Source organism: Rhinolophus sinicus, chromosome 2 (assembly GCF_057876585.1).
Source record: "Rhinolophus sinicus isolate RSI-liver-muscle chromosome 2, RSI-T2T, whole genome shotgun sequence".
NCBI lineage: Eukaryota > Metazoa > Chordata > Mammalia > Chiroptera > Rhinolophidae > Rhinolophus > Rhinolophus sinicus.
The window spans coordinates 169,477,102-169,495,534 of NC_142502.1; the positions used below are offsets into that span (position 1 = coordinate 169,477,102).

Sequence of the window (18,433 nt, forward strand, 5' to 3'; positions counted from 1 at the left end):
GGTAAGTTTTTTCCTCCCAGGTTTTATCAGTACTCTCTGCTGTGTGTGTGTGTGTGTGTGTGTGTGTGTGTGTGTGCACGCGCGTGTGTTTGGAGGGGGGAATCAGAATTTTAAACCATCATGCCTGGAAACAAAACTCACCTTTATTTTTGAAGGATATTTTCACTGGATATGAAATTCTCGGTTGAAAAAAATTCTTCTTTCAGCACTTTAAATATATCATTTCATTGTCTTCTGGCTTGCATAGTTTCTGAGAAATCTGTTTTACTTACTATGTTTGTTCCCCTGTCTTTTCTTTCCTGGCTGCTTTTAAGATTTTCTCCTTTTTTACTGGTTCTCAGCAATTTGATTATGGTATGCCTTGGTGTGATTTGAGTATGTATGTTCTTTTTGCTTGGGGTTTATCAAAGTTCTTGGATCTGTAAGACGGAATTTTCTTCAAATTTGAAGTTTTCAAATATTCATTCAGTTATTTTTTGTCTTCTTCCTTTTCTGGGATTGTATTACATATACGTTCGACTTCTTGATATTGTCATTGATACAGGTCACTGAGTGTCTATTCTTTCCACTGCTCTTCTTCCCCACTCCATTTATTTTTCCTTTGTGTGCTTTCTTTTGGATAGTTTTGATTACTATGTCTTCAAATTTCTAATCTTCTCTTGTGCATTGTCTAACCTATTGTTAATCAAATCTAGTGAATTTTTCATTTCAAACTTTTTTCATTGTTAGAGGCTCCATGTTTATATTTATTCCGTTTCTCTCATTATGTTCATTTTTTAATCTTTAAGCATATTGAGCATACTTAAAATAGGTATTTTAGAGTATTTGTCTGTTAATCCATCATCTCTGTCATTTCTAGGTCGGTTTCTAGTGATTGATTTTCCTCTTGGTTATGTGTCACATTCTTCTGCTTCTTGATGTGTGTGGTGAAGAATTTACTTTAGCCAATGAGAGTTCAGGTTTTGTCCTAACAACTTGAGGGATAGCCTCTAAACTGTTGGGATAAAGAATTTGTTGACCTTATCCCTAGTTCCTGGGAAATTGCCTCTAAATCTGTGGAATTTCCTGAGTTACAGGAGTATCTTGCTATTCATGGGATCCCTGATAGTTTATACTAACTAGATGACCCAGAATGGGGGTTGGCTCTGACAAACTATGTGATTAGAGGTTGGGGCTTTGACCAGTGTGATATCAATCTGGCCTATGGGGAGCAGAAGGATGCTGGAGATTGAGTTCAGTCAGATGACCAATGATTCAATCAATTGTGCTTACATAATGAAACCTTAATAAAAACTCTGGGCGAGCTTTTCTGGTAGACAATACATTGCATATTGCCACATATGACATGCTAGTGGATCCTGATTCCATGGGGAGAGGACAAGGAAGCTTCACGTTTGGAACCCTCCCAGACCTCACCTTATGCATCTTTTCATTTGGTTGGTTCTGATTTGTTTCTTTTTTTGCTATAATAAGTATAATGCTTATTATAAGTATAAGCATAATGCTTATACTGAGTTCTAAGTATAACTCAGTATACTTAGAGTATACTGCTTTCCTGAGTTCTGTGATTTGTTCTAATGAATTATTGAAACTGAAGTGTTAGTGGGGTCCTTCAAATTTATAACCAGCTGTTTAGATGTATATGTGGTTTGAAGACCCCTGAATTTGCTGGTGTCTGAAGTAAGAGCAATCTTGTGGAGGGCTGTGTCTTAAACCTGTGAAATTTGGCTCAACTACAGCAGCTGGTGTCAGAAGTCAATGCAACGTGTTTAGTAATTTGGGGGGTGTTGGATACTGTGAAGGCTACATTGTTACTTGTCTGGATTTAATTGTCTTCCTTTCAAGAGGGTTTGGCTTTGTTAAATCACTTGTGAATCATTTCAATCCCTTTGGAGGATTGATTTAACATTTTGTTAGGGGTCTAGCCTTCACTCTACAAATTACTACCACTAAAGCATGACCTTCTGGGTCATTACTGAATGTTCCAGGTGAGTTCTCAATCTCTCTCTCTCTCACACACACACACACCACCATACCACACCACCTCTTGTACTGTTTTCCCCAAAATAAGACTTAGCCAGACCATCAGCTCTAATGCATTTTTTGGAGCAAAAATTAATATAAGACCTGGTCTTACTTTAATATAACATAAGACCCGGTCTTATATAATATAAGCAATTTTTGGAGCAAAAATTAATATAAGACCGGGTCTTATTTTAATATAAGACCAAGTATAATATAATATAGTATAATATAATACAATACCAGTCTTATTATATAATATAATATAATATAATATAATATAATATAATATAATATAATATAACGTAATACCAGTCTTAATTTTTGCTCCAAAAGATACATTAGAGCTGATGGTCCGGCTAGGTCTTATTTTCAAGGAAATACAGTATCAATCCCCTACACACTGGACCACTATTCACCTGCCCTTGTCCCAGAGCCAGGTCCCAGACAACTGGAAATAGTCCCTAAAGTCAACAGCACATTGAAATTATTCAAACTAGCCAATCCTAAGCCTGCTGATCCTGCCTTGTCCATTTCTTCTGGTGGAAACCACAATAAAAGCTTTTGTCCATGTTTTCCTCTCATTCCCTTTGCCTCCTGACTGAGCCTGGTTCTTCCCTATGTGGGCTTGTGTGGCGTACTATGCCTCCTATTTCTAGGGATCTGTGAGTATAAACTTTGTGACAGTCATTTCTGTGTCTGCATGTCTCACCACACCTGATTAAAACAAATCTCAGGCACCATTAAAACACACACAAAGAGTAAATACTATGTGATTAAATTTACATAAAGTTCAAAAACAGGCATAACAAATTATGGTGTTAGAAATCAGAGTAGTGGTTATTCTGGGAGGAGATGTAAGGAGGCATGAGGGGAGCTTAGGTTTGCTAATAACCTAAGTGTTGGTGATAACATGTTCAGTTTGTGTAAATCAATCAAGTAGTATGTTACAATTTGGGCACTTTTTCTCTATATGTAATAAAAGTTGCATTATTGGTTCCGGTTCTCTCTCTCCCTTTATCCTGTCCTTTGCCATGTAACTTTGCAATACCTTCTCACTGTGATTCTGGAATCTCCCATGTAACTTAATTTGGCCAATAAAATGAACAGGAAGTAAGAGTGTACTAGTTCTTGATCTGAGCCTCAAGAAGTCTTGTGTGTTTCTTATACTCTTGTGCATCTATTATCAAAATTATATAGACATGTTGAGTAGCTCACTCATCCTAGGATAAGAGCCATGTGGAACAGAGCTGCCTCAGCTAAGATTCCCTATCAAATCCCAGCCTGGAGTAGGGCTCTCAGGTACTCCACAGATGAATGAATGAGCAGTCAAGATAAGCCAAACCCAGCCCAGCTCAGCTGACTCCCATCTGATTCGCAGATGCATAAGCTGAAGATAATTGGTTTTATTAAGCTACTGACTTCTAGGGTAGTTTGTTATGTTGCCAAAGCTAACTGGTACATTAGTGAAAAAATAATAATGAGGCCCAAAATTGGGCAAAGTTAGGGGAAAAGAGAGGAGGGAATTGAGACAGGAGAAATTTCATTTAAAAAGAGTTATTCCATTGAGTTGGGTTTGAAATGTCACACTCCTCATTCTCCTGATACACATGGCATCAAAAAATCTATAGTTTCCTGCATCTATATGCCAGTGTCCCAGACTATGGCTATTGAAGACAGAGAAGAGGTCACAACCAGGAATGCCAGAGAGAGGATGTGGCTGTGGATGGGGCATGGAGGGACAGATACGTTGGTTTAGCTTTGGGCACGGTTGAATTGGAGGTCTCTGAAGGACATCCAGGTGGAGTTGTTCAGCAGGGAGGAAATGCAGATCAGAAGCTCAGGTCTTTGCTGGAGATCTATATTTGGGCATTCTCAGCTAGCAGATGGTAACTGAGGAAGCTGCACTGTAAAGCCAGGGCAAAAACAGCTTCAGGAAGCTGTGAGAGCCAATCCCTGGGGTTACTCCATGAAAAGTGCTTCAGTCAGTAGAGGTGTTTCTTCTATGGTCATCAATTGAACATTGAAGCATGATTACTATTTAATTTATAACTTAACAGGGAGATGATAACTACCTCTTGGTCAGCAAGCAAAGGATGCCCTGTTGCACTAACGGGTCACCAAACACCACATGTCCCAGAACTGGGCAGACGGGGCAGCGGGCCTTTCATTGGAACAGCCAGTATAACAGGGCAGGAGTAATGGGGGGAAGTATTGAGTGGGGTTCCAGAGAGACAGTGAGTTGGAGCTAAGGGGGAAGAATGAAGAAGGCGCCCAAGAAAGGGGAGAGAGAGAACGGGAAGGACCGGAGTGGTGTCCGAAGTAGGTACCAGAGGAAAAAATTAACAGGGATAAAGTAATCAAGGCAGATGGCACAAGATGTACGAGAGCAGGTGGGCAGAGGAGGCCAACACGTAAGGAGGAAGCCAGGTTAAAGAAAGAAGGATGAGAGGAAAAGGGGCATAAAACACTGGAGGAAGGCAGCCAGAGAAATCTGGATGCTGACTCAGAGAAGGCAAGAGGAAATAATGAACGAGGTAGGAAAACGAAGGGGTCGAGGATGAGAGAAGAGCGGCGAATAGAAGGAAGAGGGAAAGAACCACGGCTGGGTGTTCAGAGCGCAGCAGCATTTCCAATGGCACCATCATATATGGCACTCGTCTCAACCGCTTGAGACGCTGGGAGAGGGCGTCTCACCGGAGAAGCACTAGACGTTAGCCTGAACCCGGCCAGCTCCAGGGTTGCGCGGAGCAGAGCTTAGGGCGGGCGACAGGGTCACTACTCTGGGCGGCAATCTGGGCTTCCACGCTCGAGCTCAGCGGATGATCCTCTGTAACAGGCTGGAGGCCCAGGGGCGTGCTCAGCCATGCATAGAAAAATCGCAGGGGAATTAAAGCCCTGGAGAGGCTGATACCTGTCTGAGGGCATGGTGGTGCAGAGATGGCAGTGATGCTAAGAGTGGCGAAGGAGGGCGGCACCCCCTTAAAGGGGCTGCTGGACATGGGAAGTGCCTAGAATCGAAGGGCCCAGGGTCGAAGTAAGAATGCGGAGTTGGGGGGAGGGAGCGGGCGGGGAGTGGCGGAGCACAGGGAACCAGAGGGTTGGGGAGATCCTGGCTTGGGGTTGTCGACGGTAGGTGCTGCCTAGGGTGGGGGCGCGGAGGATGTGTGGGGCGGGAGAAAGACCCCGGCTAAAGCATCCCTGTGCTTTCTCTCTTGATTTCCTGGTCCCAGAAGTTGCAGCTTCAGAGGTTGATGGGTGAGGAACAAGTTTTTGAAAGGCAGTCTAAGAGGGGACCAGTGGCAGGCGGTGGAGAGAGTGGCCACGTGTGTGGAGGTTAGTCAAAGGCTCGGGGGCCCCAGAACACGTTTTTGACCCCACGAAAGCTTCATCCTTCGCTCCACCCTGGCTCCTTCCTGAAGTGCCAGCCCCGCGAAAGGGGCTTTGCCATTGAGACGAGACAGGGCTGGCCGCGCCCAGGTGGGAGGCAGGATGGAGGGCGGGAGCCAAAGCTGAAGGGGCGGACACAGGGTGGTGTCTCGCGCTCCATAAAGGGGCGGTGGGGGCCGTGCTGTCCTCTGCTCACTGGTGGGGAACACGGCGCGATGCCCCTTCAATGCCAGCAGAGCCCGGTGCTGGCAGGCAGTGTCGCATTGGCCGCCCTGGGGGCCGTGCTAGTGTACTTGGGAGAGCCCTCCGGCTACGGGAAGTACACTAGGAGCCCAATGCCCGCGGCTAGCCGTCTGCCCGCCCGCGCCGCCTGGTTCCTGCAGGAGCTGCCCTCCTTCGTGGTACCGGCGGGGATCCTCGTCGGGCAGCCCCGCGCTCTCTTTGGCCCGCCTGAGACTGTGCTTCTGGGACTCTTCTGCGCACATTACTTCCACAGGTAGCGTTTCCCCTCTGCTGACGCGGACTGGTGTGCACCGCCAGGCTCCGCGGGTCCAGGAGCGCAGCGCGCGGCGCGCACCAAGGACCGCCGGGGGGCGGCGAGGGCCTCCGCCCGGGGCAGGGAGCCGGGCTTGCAGGGAGCACCTGTCTGAGCCTGGGCTGCGGGCGGAAAGCGGGCGAGTGGAGAAGCGGTCTCTGGGCAGACGCCGCCTTCACTGCCCCCGGCCGGTGAGCGTCTCGTTTCCCCTCCAAATCCTCTGACCGCTCCGGGGAAGGAGATCGAGCGGGGCGGGAGGCGAGTCGGTAGCCCAGGCTGGGCAGAGCTGTTGACCTGGACAGTTCCCTGTCCAAGTCCGCGCTGTGCCGAGTCACCTGTGGCTTCTCTCCGCTCCTCCTACCTCCCACGCCTTCGCTTTCTTCTTTCACCTTTCCTGGGCTGGGCAGGGGCAGGCTGGTTCTGAGCTCTTGAGAGAGTTGACGTGTTGGCACCTCTCAAAACAAACTCGGCTCAAAGGGACCGATCAACGTAATCTTTGCGAGTCTGAGGAGGGAGGTCGGCAGAGCCAGACTCGGACTTCATTGCGGGGAAAGAGAACTGATGGGAACCCACTTGTCTGAGCAAGAGACCCACTTCTCAGTCTCCACCCGAAAGGGACAGCTCTCACCACAAGCTCATCTACCTTTCCAGTTCCCCTGGGACATAAGTGTGCGTGGGTAGAAGTTAATTTGAGAAGAGCTCAAATGTTCTTCTAAGTTAAAAACCCCGAATTCGGGAGAACTTTGCCATCTGGTCTGAGAAGGAAAGACAGGGAATAAACCAAGGGCTTTTAGGATTCAAATGACTGCTAACTCCCCCTCCCCCCCCAAAGACGCACAGGGGAAGGGAGGAACACACAATGAAGTTACCTACCACGCCCAATCTTTTAGCATCTATTGTCTCATCTAACCCCAGTGGTAATCTTGTGAGATATGCATTTATTACGTCTGATTTACAGACAAAGACAGTGAGGCTGAGTAAGGTTAAGTGACTGAATGAAGATGATACCATTAGTGCTCAGCCAGATTCAAATCTAAGCCTGTGAAACTCCATGGTTCAATACCTTTTCACCACGTTAAGCAGGCAGATACTCCAAGCAAGGAGAAAACAGAGTCCATAGACAGAGAAGGTTACCAAACAAGGTCAAGAACTTATCTTTGGATAGAGAATTACTAGGATCCAAAGATCAAGGAAATCTAGATTAGAAATCAGGGTAAAGAATGTCTCTGGAAGCTGAAAGGCGTCTCTCTCTCTCTCTCTCTCTCTCTCTCTCTCTCTCTCTCTCACAGGGGAAAAGTTGATGCCCCATCTCAGGAGAAGGAAGTATTAGAGAAAGAATTTTCAACCTGTCTTTCCTTATAATCCTTCCTTATCCTCTGGATCTTTTTTATTGGTCAAGATTTAATATTTGTGCAATTTTAACTGAATTCTCACTCTTTTAAAAAACAAGTTTTGGCAAGCAATAAAAACCACAATTTCAGAAATGGGTGTCCTTTCCACAGATATTTACCAAAAGCCTATTATGGACAAAGTGTATGTCTAGTTATTAACTACTTTATTGTACCCAGATTGAGATGTTTTAATTTGCGCAGAAAGAAGGATGTTGGGTGCTGGCAATAAGAGGCCAGATTTTTTTTTTAAATTACCACAGTTTATTCAGATTTCCTTAGTGTCTACATAATGTCTTTTTTTTTTTTTTTTTTTTCTGTTCTAAATCCCATCTGCAATGCATTGTTAAACTTAGTCATGCTGTCTCCTGAAGCTTCTCTCCACTGGCAGTTTCTCAGACTCTTCTTGAGCTTGATGACTTTGTCCACACTTACTGAGAGGGAATTACTCCTGGTATCCTTCAGGAGATGCATTTGCTTACATGACTTGAAATTCTTCTGCATGGGAAGTGGGTCTCTTCTCTCTCCATTTGTTTATTTATAATTTTTATTAATTTCAGGTGTACAAAACAATGTAATAGTTAGACAATTACACTTCTCACAAAGTGATAACACCCCCAATCTACTACCCCTCTGACATCGTATATAGCTTTTTTTCAATTCCATTTACTCTATTCCCTATGCTGTACTCCACATCCTGTGACTATATATATATATATATATATATATATATATATATATATATGAAATTATAGTTGACATTCAGTATTATTCAGCTTCAGCTTTAGGTGTACAGTGCAGTGGTCAGGCATCTACACCGTCCATGAAGAGACCACCTTTTGATTTCACTGTTTTTGGAACGGACATTTGACAGAAAAATATGATTCCATCAGACAATTATTTTTATCTTCAAATTTACTACTGCCTGTTAGCACTATAAATAATATTTTTTATGAAATCATTTCATCTTAATGATTAGTATTTTCTGAGAATCTTAGTAACATAATTTTTAGACTTGTTTTTAAAACCAAAAGGCACTTTGCACAATAAATTATGACTGGCACATTAAAAATCCAAAGAAATAATTATTACTTATGAAATGAATATCAACATACTCTTCATCTTCTTCTGGGGAAAATCTAAAATATCAATAAAGGATTTGAGTATTGATTCTGCCTGAAGGAAAATTGTCTACTGAAAACTCAACTCTGAGTTGTCCCTGAGGCATGAATATATGATGTTTGCTCACCTTTCCATTTCTGTGAACTCTTTCTTTTTTGTATGAAAGCACTGCAGTATTGGATCTGTTGTCATTTTGAGTGCTTATGAGGTATTCTGCTCTGTGCTAAAGCTAAACACTCTATATGGATTATCTACTTATCCTCATTTTCACCCATTTAGGTGGGCACCAACATCACTCCCCATATTACCATTGGGAAACTGGGGCAAGCAAAAGTCACACAGTAACTTGGGAAACAGGATTCAGACCCAGAGACTTTGATTCCAGAATTCAGGATCTTAGCTACCATGATAAACTATTTTATACTTGTACTTGCTACCTTGTCCTTGCCTTTCAAAAACAGTATTTAGGCTTAAAATCTTTTTTTTTTTTTAATTCTAAAAATAATGAATGTTCACTAAAAATACAAAAAGTAGAAAAACACCATAATTTCAACACCTAAGTTTATCAATGGTTAATGTTTTGGAACATTTCCATCAAGGCTTTTTATTTTTATTTTTTAAACTTTATTTTTCAATTACTGTTGACATACAATATTATATTTTCAGGTGTACAACAGTGATTAGACATTTATATAACTTAAGAAGTGATCCCCCCAATTAGTCTAGCACCCCTCTGACACCACACATACCATGTTTCCCCGAAAATAAGACCTAGCTGGAACATCAACTCTAATGAGTCTTTTGGAGCAAAAATTAATATAAGACCCGGTCTTATATTATGTTACATTATACAAGACCGGGTAAGTAAAATTTACTTATTTTACTTATAGTAAAATAAGACCCGGTATTATATTATATTATATTTATTATTTATATTATATTATATTATATTATATTATATTATATTATATTATATTATATTAAAGACCAGGTCTTATATTATAGTAAAATAAGACCAGGTCTCATATTAATTTTTGCTCCAAAAGACACATTAGAGCTGATGGTCTGGCTAGGTCTTATTTTTGGGGAAACACGGTAGTTATTACAATATTATTTGACAATATTCTTTATGTTGTACTTTACATCCCCATGACTATTTTTATAACTGGCAATTTGTACTTTTTAATCCCCTTTACCTTTTCTACTCATCCTCCAATCCCCCTCCCATCTGTCAACCATCAGAAAGTTCTATGTATCTATGAGTTTGTTTCTGTCTTGTTTCTTCGTTTGTTTATTTATTTTTTTAGATTCCACCTATAAGTTAAATCATATGGTATTTGTCTTTCTCTGTCTGATTTATTTCATTTAGTATAATACCCACTAGGTCTATCCATGTTGTCATAAATGGTAAGATTTTATTCTTTTTTTATGACCATTTACTATTCCATTGAATATATATATATGTACCACATCTTCTTTATCCATTTGTTTATTAGTGGACACTTAGCTTGCTTTCATACCTTGGCTACTGTAAATAATGCTGCTGTGAACATAGGGACGCGTACAAATTTTTAAATATTTTGTTTTGGATTTCTTCAGATGAATACACAAAGGTGGAATTGCTGGGTTATAAGGTAGTTCTATGTTTAATTTTTTGAGGAAACTCCATACTGTTTTCCATAGTGGTTGCACCACTTTATAAATCCACCAACAGTGCATGAGGGTTCCATTTTCTCCACATCCTTGCAACACTTGTTTGTTGATTTATAAACGATAACATTCTGACAGGCATGAGGTTCGAGCTTGTGGTTTTAATTTGCATTTCCCTGATGGTAAGTGATGTTGAGCATCCCTTCATATGTCTGTTGGCCATCTGTAGGTCCTCTTTGGAGAAATGTCTGTTCAGGTCTTCTGCTCATTTTTTTAAAAATGTTGTCACGTTTTTATTTTAAAAATCATCACTGTATCTATATCTATCTATATCTATCTATCTATATATATGTGGGTAAACTCTATAATAATATACACCATTACGACTGAATCAAAAAGTGATTCAGAGGAAATGGACTGTGAATGTGAAACAGTTTTATAAATATCTTTATATATATCTACCAATGTATCTTGTTGATATTTTCCTTTTACGTATATACAAAGAATAACATATAATAAAAACTGATGGGGGCCGGCCCGGTGGCTCAGGTGGTTAGAGCTCCATGCTCCTAACTCCGAAGGCTGCCGGTTCGATTCCCACATGGGCCAGTGGGCTCTCAACCACAAGGCTGCCGGTTCACCCGCAAGGGATGGTGGGCTGTGCCCCCTGCAACTAGCAACGGCAACTGGACCTGGAGCTGAGCTGTGCCCTCCACAACTAAGACTGAAAGAACAACAACTTGAAGCTGAACAGCACCCTCCACAACTGAGATTGAAAGGACAACAACTTGACTTGGAAAAAAGGCCTGGAAGTATACTCTGTTCCTCAATAAAGTCCTGTTCCCCTTCCCCAATTAAAAAAAAAAAAAAAAAAAGACTTACAAAAAAAGACTTAAAAAAAAAAGATAATTTAAAAAAAAAACAAAAAAAACAAAAAAAAAACTGATGGCTAAAATCCTCTAAAATTATCCTTTCAATAAGTATAAAAATAAAATTCTACACATTGTATGATAGTTCAATGGCAGTTTTGTTTTTGTTTTCTTTAGAGATACATAAAAAATGGTGTGTCTAATAATTGATAATTTTGTACATTTTGTGAAATATGGTACATCTAGATTGAACTACTGCAGCAATATATATTTTTTTGAAAGCTCATAAGAGTTTATTTGAGCCATACTGACAATAATTGTCGGGAAGCAAAGTCTCAACAGATTGAGAAAATACTCCGCAAAAAATGCAGCAATATTTTAACTGGTTTCTTTATCTCCTTCCAATTCATCTCATCTATTCACTGCAGATTTACCTTCTAAAGTACCAACCTAGTAATTCTGTTGGCCTTTTCAGAGAATGGCAGTGCTTGTCCTTTAAGTACAGGTTAAGATCTGTTATGGACTGAATGTTTGCATTCCCCTAAAATTTGTGTATTGAAGCCCTAACCCTCAATCTCAATGTGATGGTATTCAGAAGTGGGGCCTTTGGAAGGTAATTAGATTTAGATGAGATCTTGAGGATGAGGTCCCCATGATGGGATTAGCGTTTTTATAAGAAAGGGGAGAAACACCAGAGTGCTCTCTCTCTCTCTCTCTCTCTCTCTCTCTCTCCCATGTGAGGGTACAGAAAGAAAATGGCTGCAAGTAAGGGAAAGGGCTCTCACCAGGGAATTGGCTGGCACCTTCATATTGGACTGCCCAGCCTCCAGAACTGTGAGGAATAAATTCTGTTGGTTAAGCCATCCAGTCAATGGTATTTCATTACAGCAGCATGAGCTAAGATGAGATATGAACTCTTTTAGTAGGACACAGAAGGGGCCCTCCAAGATGGAGACTTTATGAATTCCATTCAACACGTACCCAGCACACCTACCATTCTGTATCCAATTCCCTCAACATCCGCTGCACCCATCCACCTCTGTTCCTTTGTTTATATTACTCTGTCTACTCAGATTGTTCCTCTTGACCCACACCCCAGTCTTTGCCTGAGGAAATCCCACTCCTGTTTCAAGATCACCACCTCCATGAGGCTTTTCAGATTGTCTTATTTATAAATGAATTGTCATTTTACTGGGAAAACATCATCAGACATTGATTATAGCACTTATAAAAATTAGTCACATCCAATTGTTCATTTTGAACACATCTGTGTCTAAATCATAGCTTATTTAGTTACCTCTTCTCTACCTTTTCACCTGTCCAGCATACTGTGTTCAACACCAAGCAGGTACATAATAAATTTTGTTAAGTAAGTATTGGATTTATTCAACTCTTCTATCAGAGTTCAAAACCCAATGTTAAAATATATTTAAATATATTTAGAAACACAGTTTTCTCCACAAAGCTAATACAGTTTGAACCTTCAAACTCCTTCATTTCAACATGAGAATCTCTGAACTTGGTTGGATAGAGGTTACTAACAACGAAACCACAACAGCAATCATAACGACTCACTGTGTACCAGGCCCTGAGCTGAACATTTTACAGGCATCAGGGCATGTAATCCAATAAGAATTCTATTCTATATATTAGGACTTGCATTTTATTGGTGAGGAAACAGGCTTTGAGGGGTCAAGTAATTGACCCATGGTCACCTAGAGAGAAGTAACAGAGTCAGCTGTCAAACCCAAATCTGTTTGAATTTAGTTTGTACTCTCAGCCTCCAAACTATATTGCCTCTTAATACATGTTTTTCTGTAACGTTTTACTCAGCCTTTATGAAACATAAAAATAAAAACACAAATGACAACATTTGGAGCTAGGCGTTACAGCAGCACAATCCTCATTATATCTGTTTGATTAGACTTGGCCCTTCTTGGATTATGAGTGTCTCTGACTATAGCATGGAATGATTTTTCCGCAATGCTGTGATGTTCTCCAATTAAATATACCATCATAAAAAAGATACATAAGCTTGTCTTCACTTTCTGCAATTATTGCATAAATCCGATTTTCCACTGATTTCAACTTCCTTAAAAATGCTTCACCTAAGAATATTTCACATAGATAATTGTGAAATTTTCAGGGGAAAAAATCAAAACTTAAATCTTAGACTTGGATGACAGTGCCTTTAAAGATATTTAAAGACCGAAAAAAAAGTCCATGTACCATTAAACTAAATCAGATGAAATTTAAACAAATGAATAATACATTCCACAATAGAGAGGAAAATGTAGGCAGTTTATGTAAAGGCATATTCAGAGAAGCAGGGTGATACCCAGTGCTTTTGCAAAAGCATCTCACCTGCACAGGTATGTCGATGCCTGCACCTCCGCCCTAACACTCAGGTTCACCCTGTACCTCAGGGCCAAACCACTATGCTGTACACCTGAAACTAACATAATATTATATGTCAACTGCAATTGAAAAATAAATAAAAATTAAATTAGAAAAAAAAGAGCAGGGTGTCTTTGTCTCCCGCAGCCCTTTGTCTTTCTTGGAGATAATCCCTTCTGGATTCATAGCGAGATGTTGTGGGGACTCTTCTTCCTGGCACTGGTGCTTGGGGCTGGAGAGCTTGGTGTGGGGCTGGGCCCTGTCACCCCTCAGGGGGAACCTCCGCAGTCAAGATATCCATCTTGATTCCTTTTTTTAAAAATATTTTTGTATTTTATTTTATTTTTTTATTAGTTTCATGTATACAAAACACTGTAATAGACATTTATCATTTATACCCCTCACAAAGTGATAACCCCCCTTCCCCAATCTACTGCCCCTCTGACATTGCATACAGCCGTTACATTTCCACTGTCTCTATTCCTTATGCTGTACTCCACTTCTTGTGACTATATATTAAATTATAGTTGACATTCATTATTATTCAGCTTCAGCTTCAGGTGTACACTGCAGTGGTCAGGCATCTACATCATCCCTGAGGTGGTCTCCCTAATAAGACCAAGTGTCCATTGGATACCCTACAAAATCTTTACAACATTATTGGTTATATTCCCCAAATTGACTTTTGTATCCCCGTGGCAATCCCTCTTGACTCTTAATTGCCATACCATGGATGTGGGACCTGCCCCTTCCACGTCTCCACCCCTCCTACCAGTCTCGTGTGACTTCTTCTTTATATCTTTAGTTATAGGACTTCTATTTAGCAAGACTTCAGGTGGTTCTCAGTGATGGTTGTTCTATAATTCAGTTGTATTTTCAATATGATCATAGGGTTTGGTGAGCACAGAGTTTACCCACTCCACTATCTTGACTTGAAGTCAAGGCTTTTAGGTTTTTTTTTCCAAAGTGGATTTTCACACATGCTTGTTATATTGACTGTACATAGGCTTTCCTTTTGCTTGATTACAAAACAGTTTATAATAAGTATTTTCACACATTATCATAGAGTTTTGCTAAATATAATCTTAATGGCTGCTTGTGATTTCATCTCATGAAAAAATGATAACTTAACCTGTCCATTAATTTATAGTTGGACATTCAATTTTCCCCTTTTTTTGGTAGGAGAGGAGGAGCTTGGTTAAACAAACCCACGATGTGCATTTTTGCCCCTAAATTATTTTCAGAAGTCTGCACTATATTCTTAGTCAAGATTCCCAGAAGTGGTTCCAAGTCTATGAGCATTTTTGCTTTGAGACTTTAGGAGTCATGTGGCTTGATAATGAGGGTACGTTAAAAAAAGCATCAGGCTGCCTTGGCTTTATCCTGTCCTGTACATAGCTATGACACAGAATCTGATGGAGGGACAAGGGCTCAGGAAGAAAGTTGGCACCGGTGTGGCTTAGACTAGACTCTTTTGCAAAATGTCCTCTGGGGACTGTTCAGAACAACAATGTATCCTGTTAGATAGAAGTTAAAACTCTTTCCACTGTTCTCCATACAAGGGTGGTAAACTGGAATGCAAGTTCCACAAGGGTAAAGGACTTTTGTCTTATTTTTTGCCTGTGTCCTGAGTGTACAGAAAAGTGCTTATACATAATTCATACTCACTAAAATTTGTTGAATGCATGAATGATTGCTGCTTCTGACATCAGTACAAGCAGTTAGAATTGTGGGAGAGCTAGCAATTACTTAGGAATCATTGCTGAGATTGCGTGGCTGTGTTAAGTCAGATAATTCTCCTCCCTTCAGAATCTATTGTTGTGGATGTTTGGATGGTTTAGCCACATGAAAAATGACAGCTGTAAGCATGTTGCCTAATCCCACTGCCAAGATAGTTTGAAGTTTGAGTTATCTCACCTCTCATTGACCTTGATTACAATCCTGAAATGATCCTTTGTCCACTGTCTCTAACTATTTTCATTTCCCCAAGAAACCTTGGTGTCCCATGCAATGATTATCATATCACCTATACCTATAGCAGCTGATGTTTTTTCAAGACTTGACTGTAACCTTAGTATCTGCATGAAAAAGAAAAAGAAATCTCTTTTCACCAAAAGGTGATTGTATTGTGAAAAGTTGCTGGGCAGTGTGGCCTTCCATAATATACATGCAGAAGCAGAGTGGAATACATATGTTAGAATCTGTTTGAATTTAGAGAGCTCTTTCTTGAGCTTTAGATGCTTGAACCAGATGACATTTTCTAATTAGCCACATAAAACAATGGCTTCAATATGATACCTTCTGCTTTATTCATCAGTTCATTCTCCAGCAGCATGAATTCTTTCCCATCCTTCAAGACTCAGATCAGGTACCACTTCCTCCAAGAAGCTTTCCCTGAATCCTTTTTCCTCTGTAAATCCCACTGTGATGCGTTTCCTTAGGCTTGCATAGCAGCCAAGGTGGGCTTCCATGAGCTGCTTCACACACTGGATCATAATGATCTGTTTTAAGGAATGTCATCCTCATCTGTCCAGCCTGCCCATTTTACAGAAGCAAAGCACCAAAAGGTTTAATCAATTAGAGGCAAAGAGGGGCCTGGAACTTCAGTCTCCTGATGTGCCCTGCCAATGTTTTCCCAATTTCATAAGAGGTGAAAAAAATCTCAAATATTCAGAAATAATCAAACATCACAAAGGAAATTACTCATTGGCTGAGAACCAAAATGATGATTAATGCCCCCATTGGAAATCATCTAGACAAATCTCCCGTCCTACCAATAGAGAGGAAAGGCCCAGGCAGGATAAGGCACTTATCCTGGTTACTTAATCATGTGTTAAGGACATTCATGAGGCATCATTTTGATTAATGAAGATTAACTGAAGGCTTCTTTAGAATGGGGGTCAGCAAACTTTTGTAAAAAGCCAAATAGTAACCATTTTAGGCTTTGCAGCCATAGAATCTCTGTCACAACTTCTAAAATCTGCTGTTATAGCATGAAAGCAATCACAGACGATATGTAAACAAATGAGTGTGATTGTGTTGCAATAAAACTTCATTTATAAAAACAGGCAGTGGGCCATAGTTTGCCAGCCCCTCCTTAAGAAAACCACAAATAATAGAGCTTTATAGTCAGTGCTCTGGTAATTCTATAATAAAATTTTGTTAAATTCTATAGTAAAGCAGTGGGTATATTTTCAAAAATTTCTGCTACATTTAAGTAGGAATTTGGGAGTAGACATAATTTTTTGAGAATTTGTGGGTTCCAAGTCCTTTATTTGAACATTGTGGGAAACAGTAGGCATCTTGGAGTTTACATTGTAAATAGGATGACATCCTAAGCACATCTGAAAAATATAGAGCTATGTTTGCCAAAAATGCAAACAAGCGTTAGAGGTCTTGACCATTTCACTTTTACCACATTGAAGAAGGAATCAACTTATTGCTCATTTAAAACATACCTCAATGTCTCTTCAAAAGAACAAACAGGATAAGGAAACAGTGATCCAAACTGGCCAAGTGATATGTACAAAGTCACATGGCAACGAAGGGCAGAGTTCATAGGGGCTTGAACCCAGCTGTCCTGATTCTTTTTGAGCTCCACATGTTCAGAATTGTGCTAAGTCCTGTGGGGGACACAAAAGAAGGACAACACCTGGTGCTTGCACTGCAGGAGGAAGGCAGAAAGCACCATCATTGCATGTCTATCACTCTTTCTGGTGTGAAAGTGGTGTGGCAGCAGTGTCAGTCTGAGAGGCCCAGAATGGTGGGAAAATGCAGACTGAGGGACATGAGGACATATGGGAGACCGCAGTCATGCCATTGAACATGCTAAAGTCTTTGGTGCCTGTCTGTGTGAGAGTATGCATGGAATAGAGGGCAAATGGGTGGGTGGGCTTTGAGGGAGCCCAATAAATGGCATCCTTCTTCCCCACCCAAGTTCAGAATCAACTGAGAGCTAGACCTAGGAATTAGACAATTAGAGACAAATGACCACCCTTATTAGTACTGAAGCTGGTTTGGGAGAATGCATATTACATTTCGGATCATGCGGGCCTCCTAACACTGTACCTCAAAAATACTCAGCAGCAGCCATGGCTGAACAACCTACAGGCCTTTCCCATGGGGCCTGCCTGTCTGAAAAGAGCAGAATGAGAAAAGGGCTGAGCTGTGCCTTTGAGAGATCGTGCTTTCAAACTTACCCAGCAGACAATTAATTCACTGCTTCCCTGAGGAGGAATGGTTGAGGGACGGCGGAAAGGCCAAGAGCGGTGCTCTAATGAAGGGCCTCAGCAAGCAGGACGGGGAGCATAAATGTAATCTGATATAGATAGAATACAAATGTTGTCTACCTGTTGATTTTATTCAGAGCCTGGCAACTTGGTTCTGGCAACACCCTGTTCTGCTTTTTGACTCCCCACCGTGCGTGGCAATGGGGACATGAAAGTTCGGACTCAAGTTGTTTTAAAAGTTTCTATGCTCAACCCAGGAGTCTTGAATGAGCGTCAGTTCAGCATACGAGCTCTAAATTTAAAAACCCTCTGAACTGGGGCCAACATTGCAATTTGCCTTCCATTTGGTAATGGAAGGGAATAAAGGAAGGGGAAACCATGATTTATTGAGCTCTGGGTGTTCCAGGAATTATGTTACGTGTTTTACATTGGTTATTTCACTTTGTCCTTGACACAATTGCTAATGTTAATCCTACTTCGCAAGTGACGGCACTGTATCGCATTCCTGTGATTAGTGGCACTGAGTGGGAATGATGGGCAAGCACTTGAGTTGGTCCTCAGAAGATGGTCTATTCCAAGATTAGCGGGTGGGAATGTGATGTTTAGTCAGTTTAGCATGTTTGGTGGCCTATGACTGGTGGAAAATTGCCCTCCATATACTCCTTGTGGAATCTTTCCTCTTTAATTTCCAAGTATCTTTTGTATCTATGCCATAACATTCAATTCTACCATCCAAGCCTTAAATCAAGCTCTGGGCCATTTTCAAAATTCTCCCGTTACGTTGACCCTTTGAAGATGTTGAAGATCCCTTAAAATGCAATCATGTTACTT

The 18,433-nt window shown here is 40.9% G+C and overlaps 1 protein-coding gene across 1 annotated transcript in view; it reads left to right on the forward strand.

Moving 5' to 3' along the window:
• The first annotated feature begins 5,566 nt into the window (after positions 1-5,566).
• SRD5A2 (steroid 5 alpha-reductase 2) overlaps positions 5,567-18,433 on the forward strand; it is a 48,790-nt gene continuing 35,923 nt past the window's right edge. Inside the window, exon 1 of the mRNA XM_019717416.3 lies at positions 5,567-5,908. Within this exon, the coding sequence (XP_019572975.1) occupies positions 5,628-5,908 (281 nt within the window). The 5' untranslated portion in view covers positions 5,567-5,627. The remainder of the gene's footprint in view (positions 5,909-18,433) is intronic.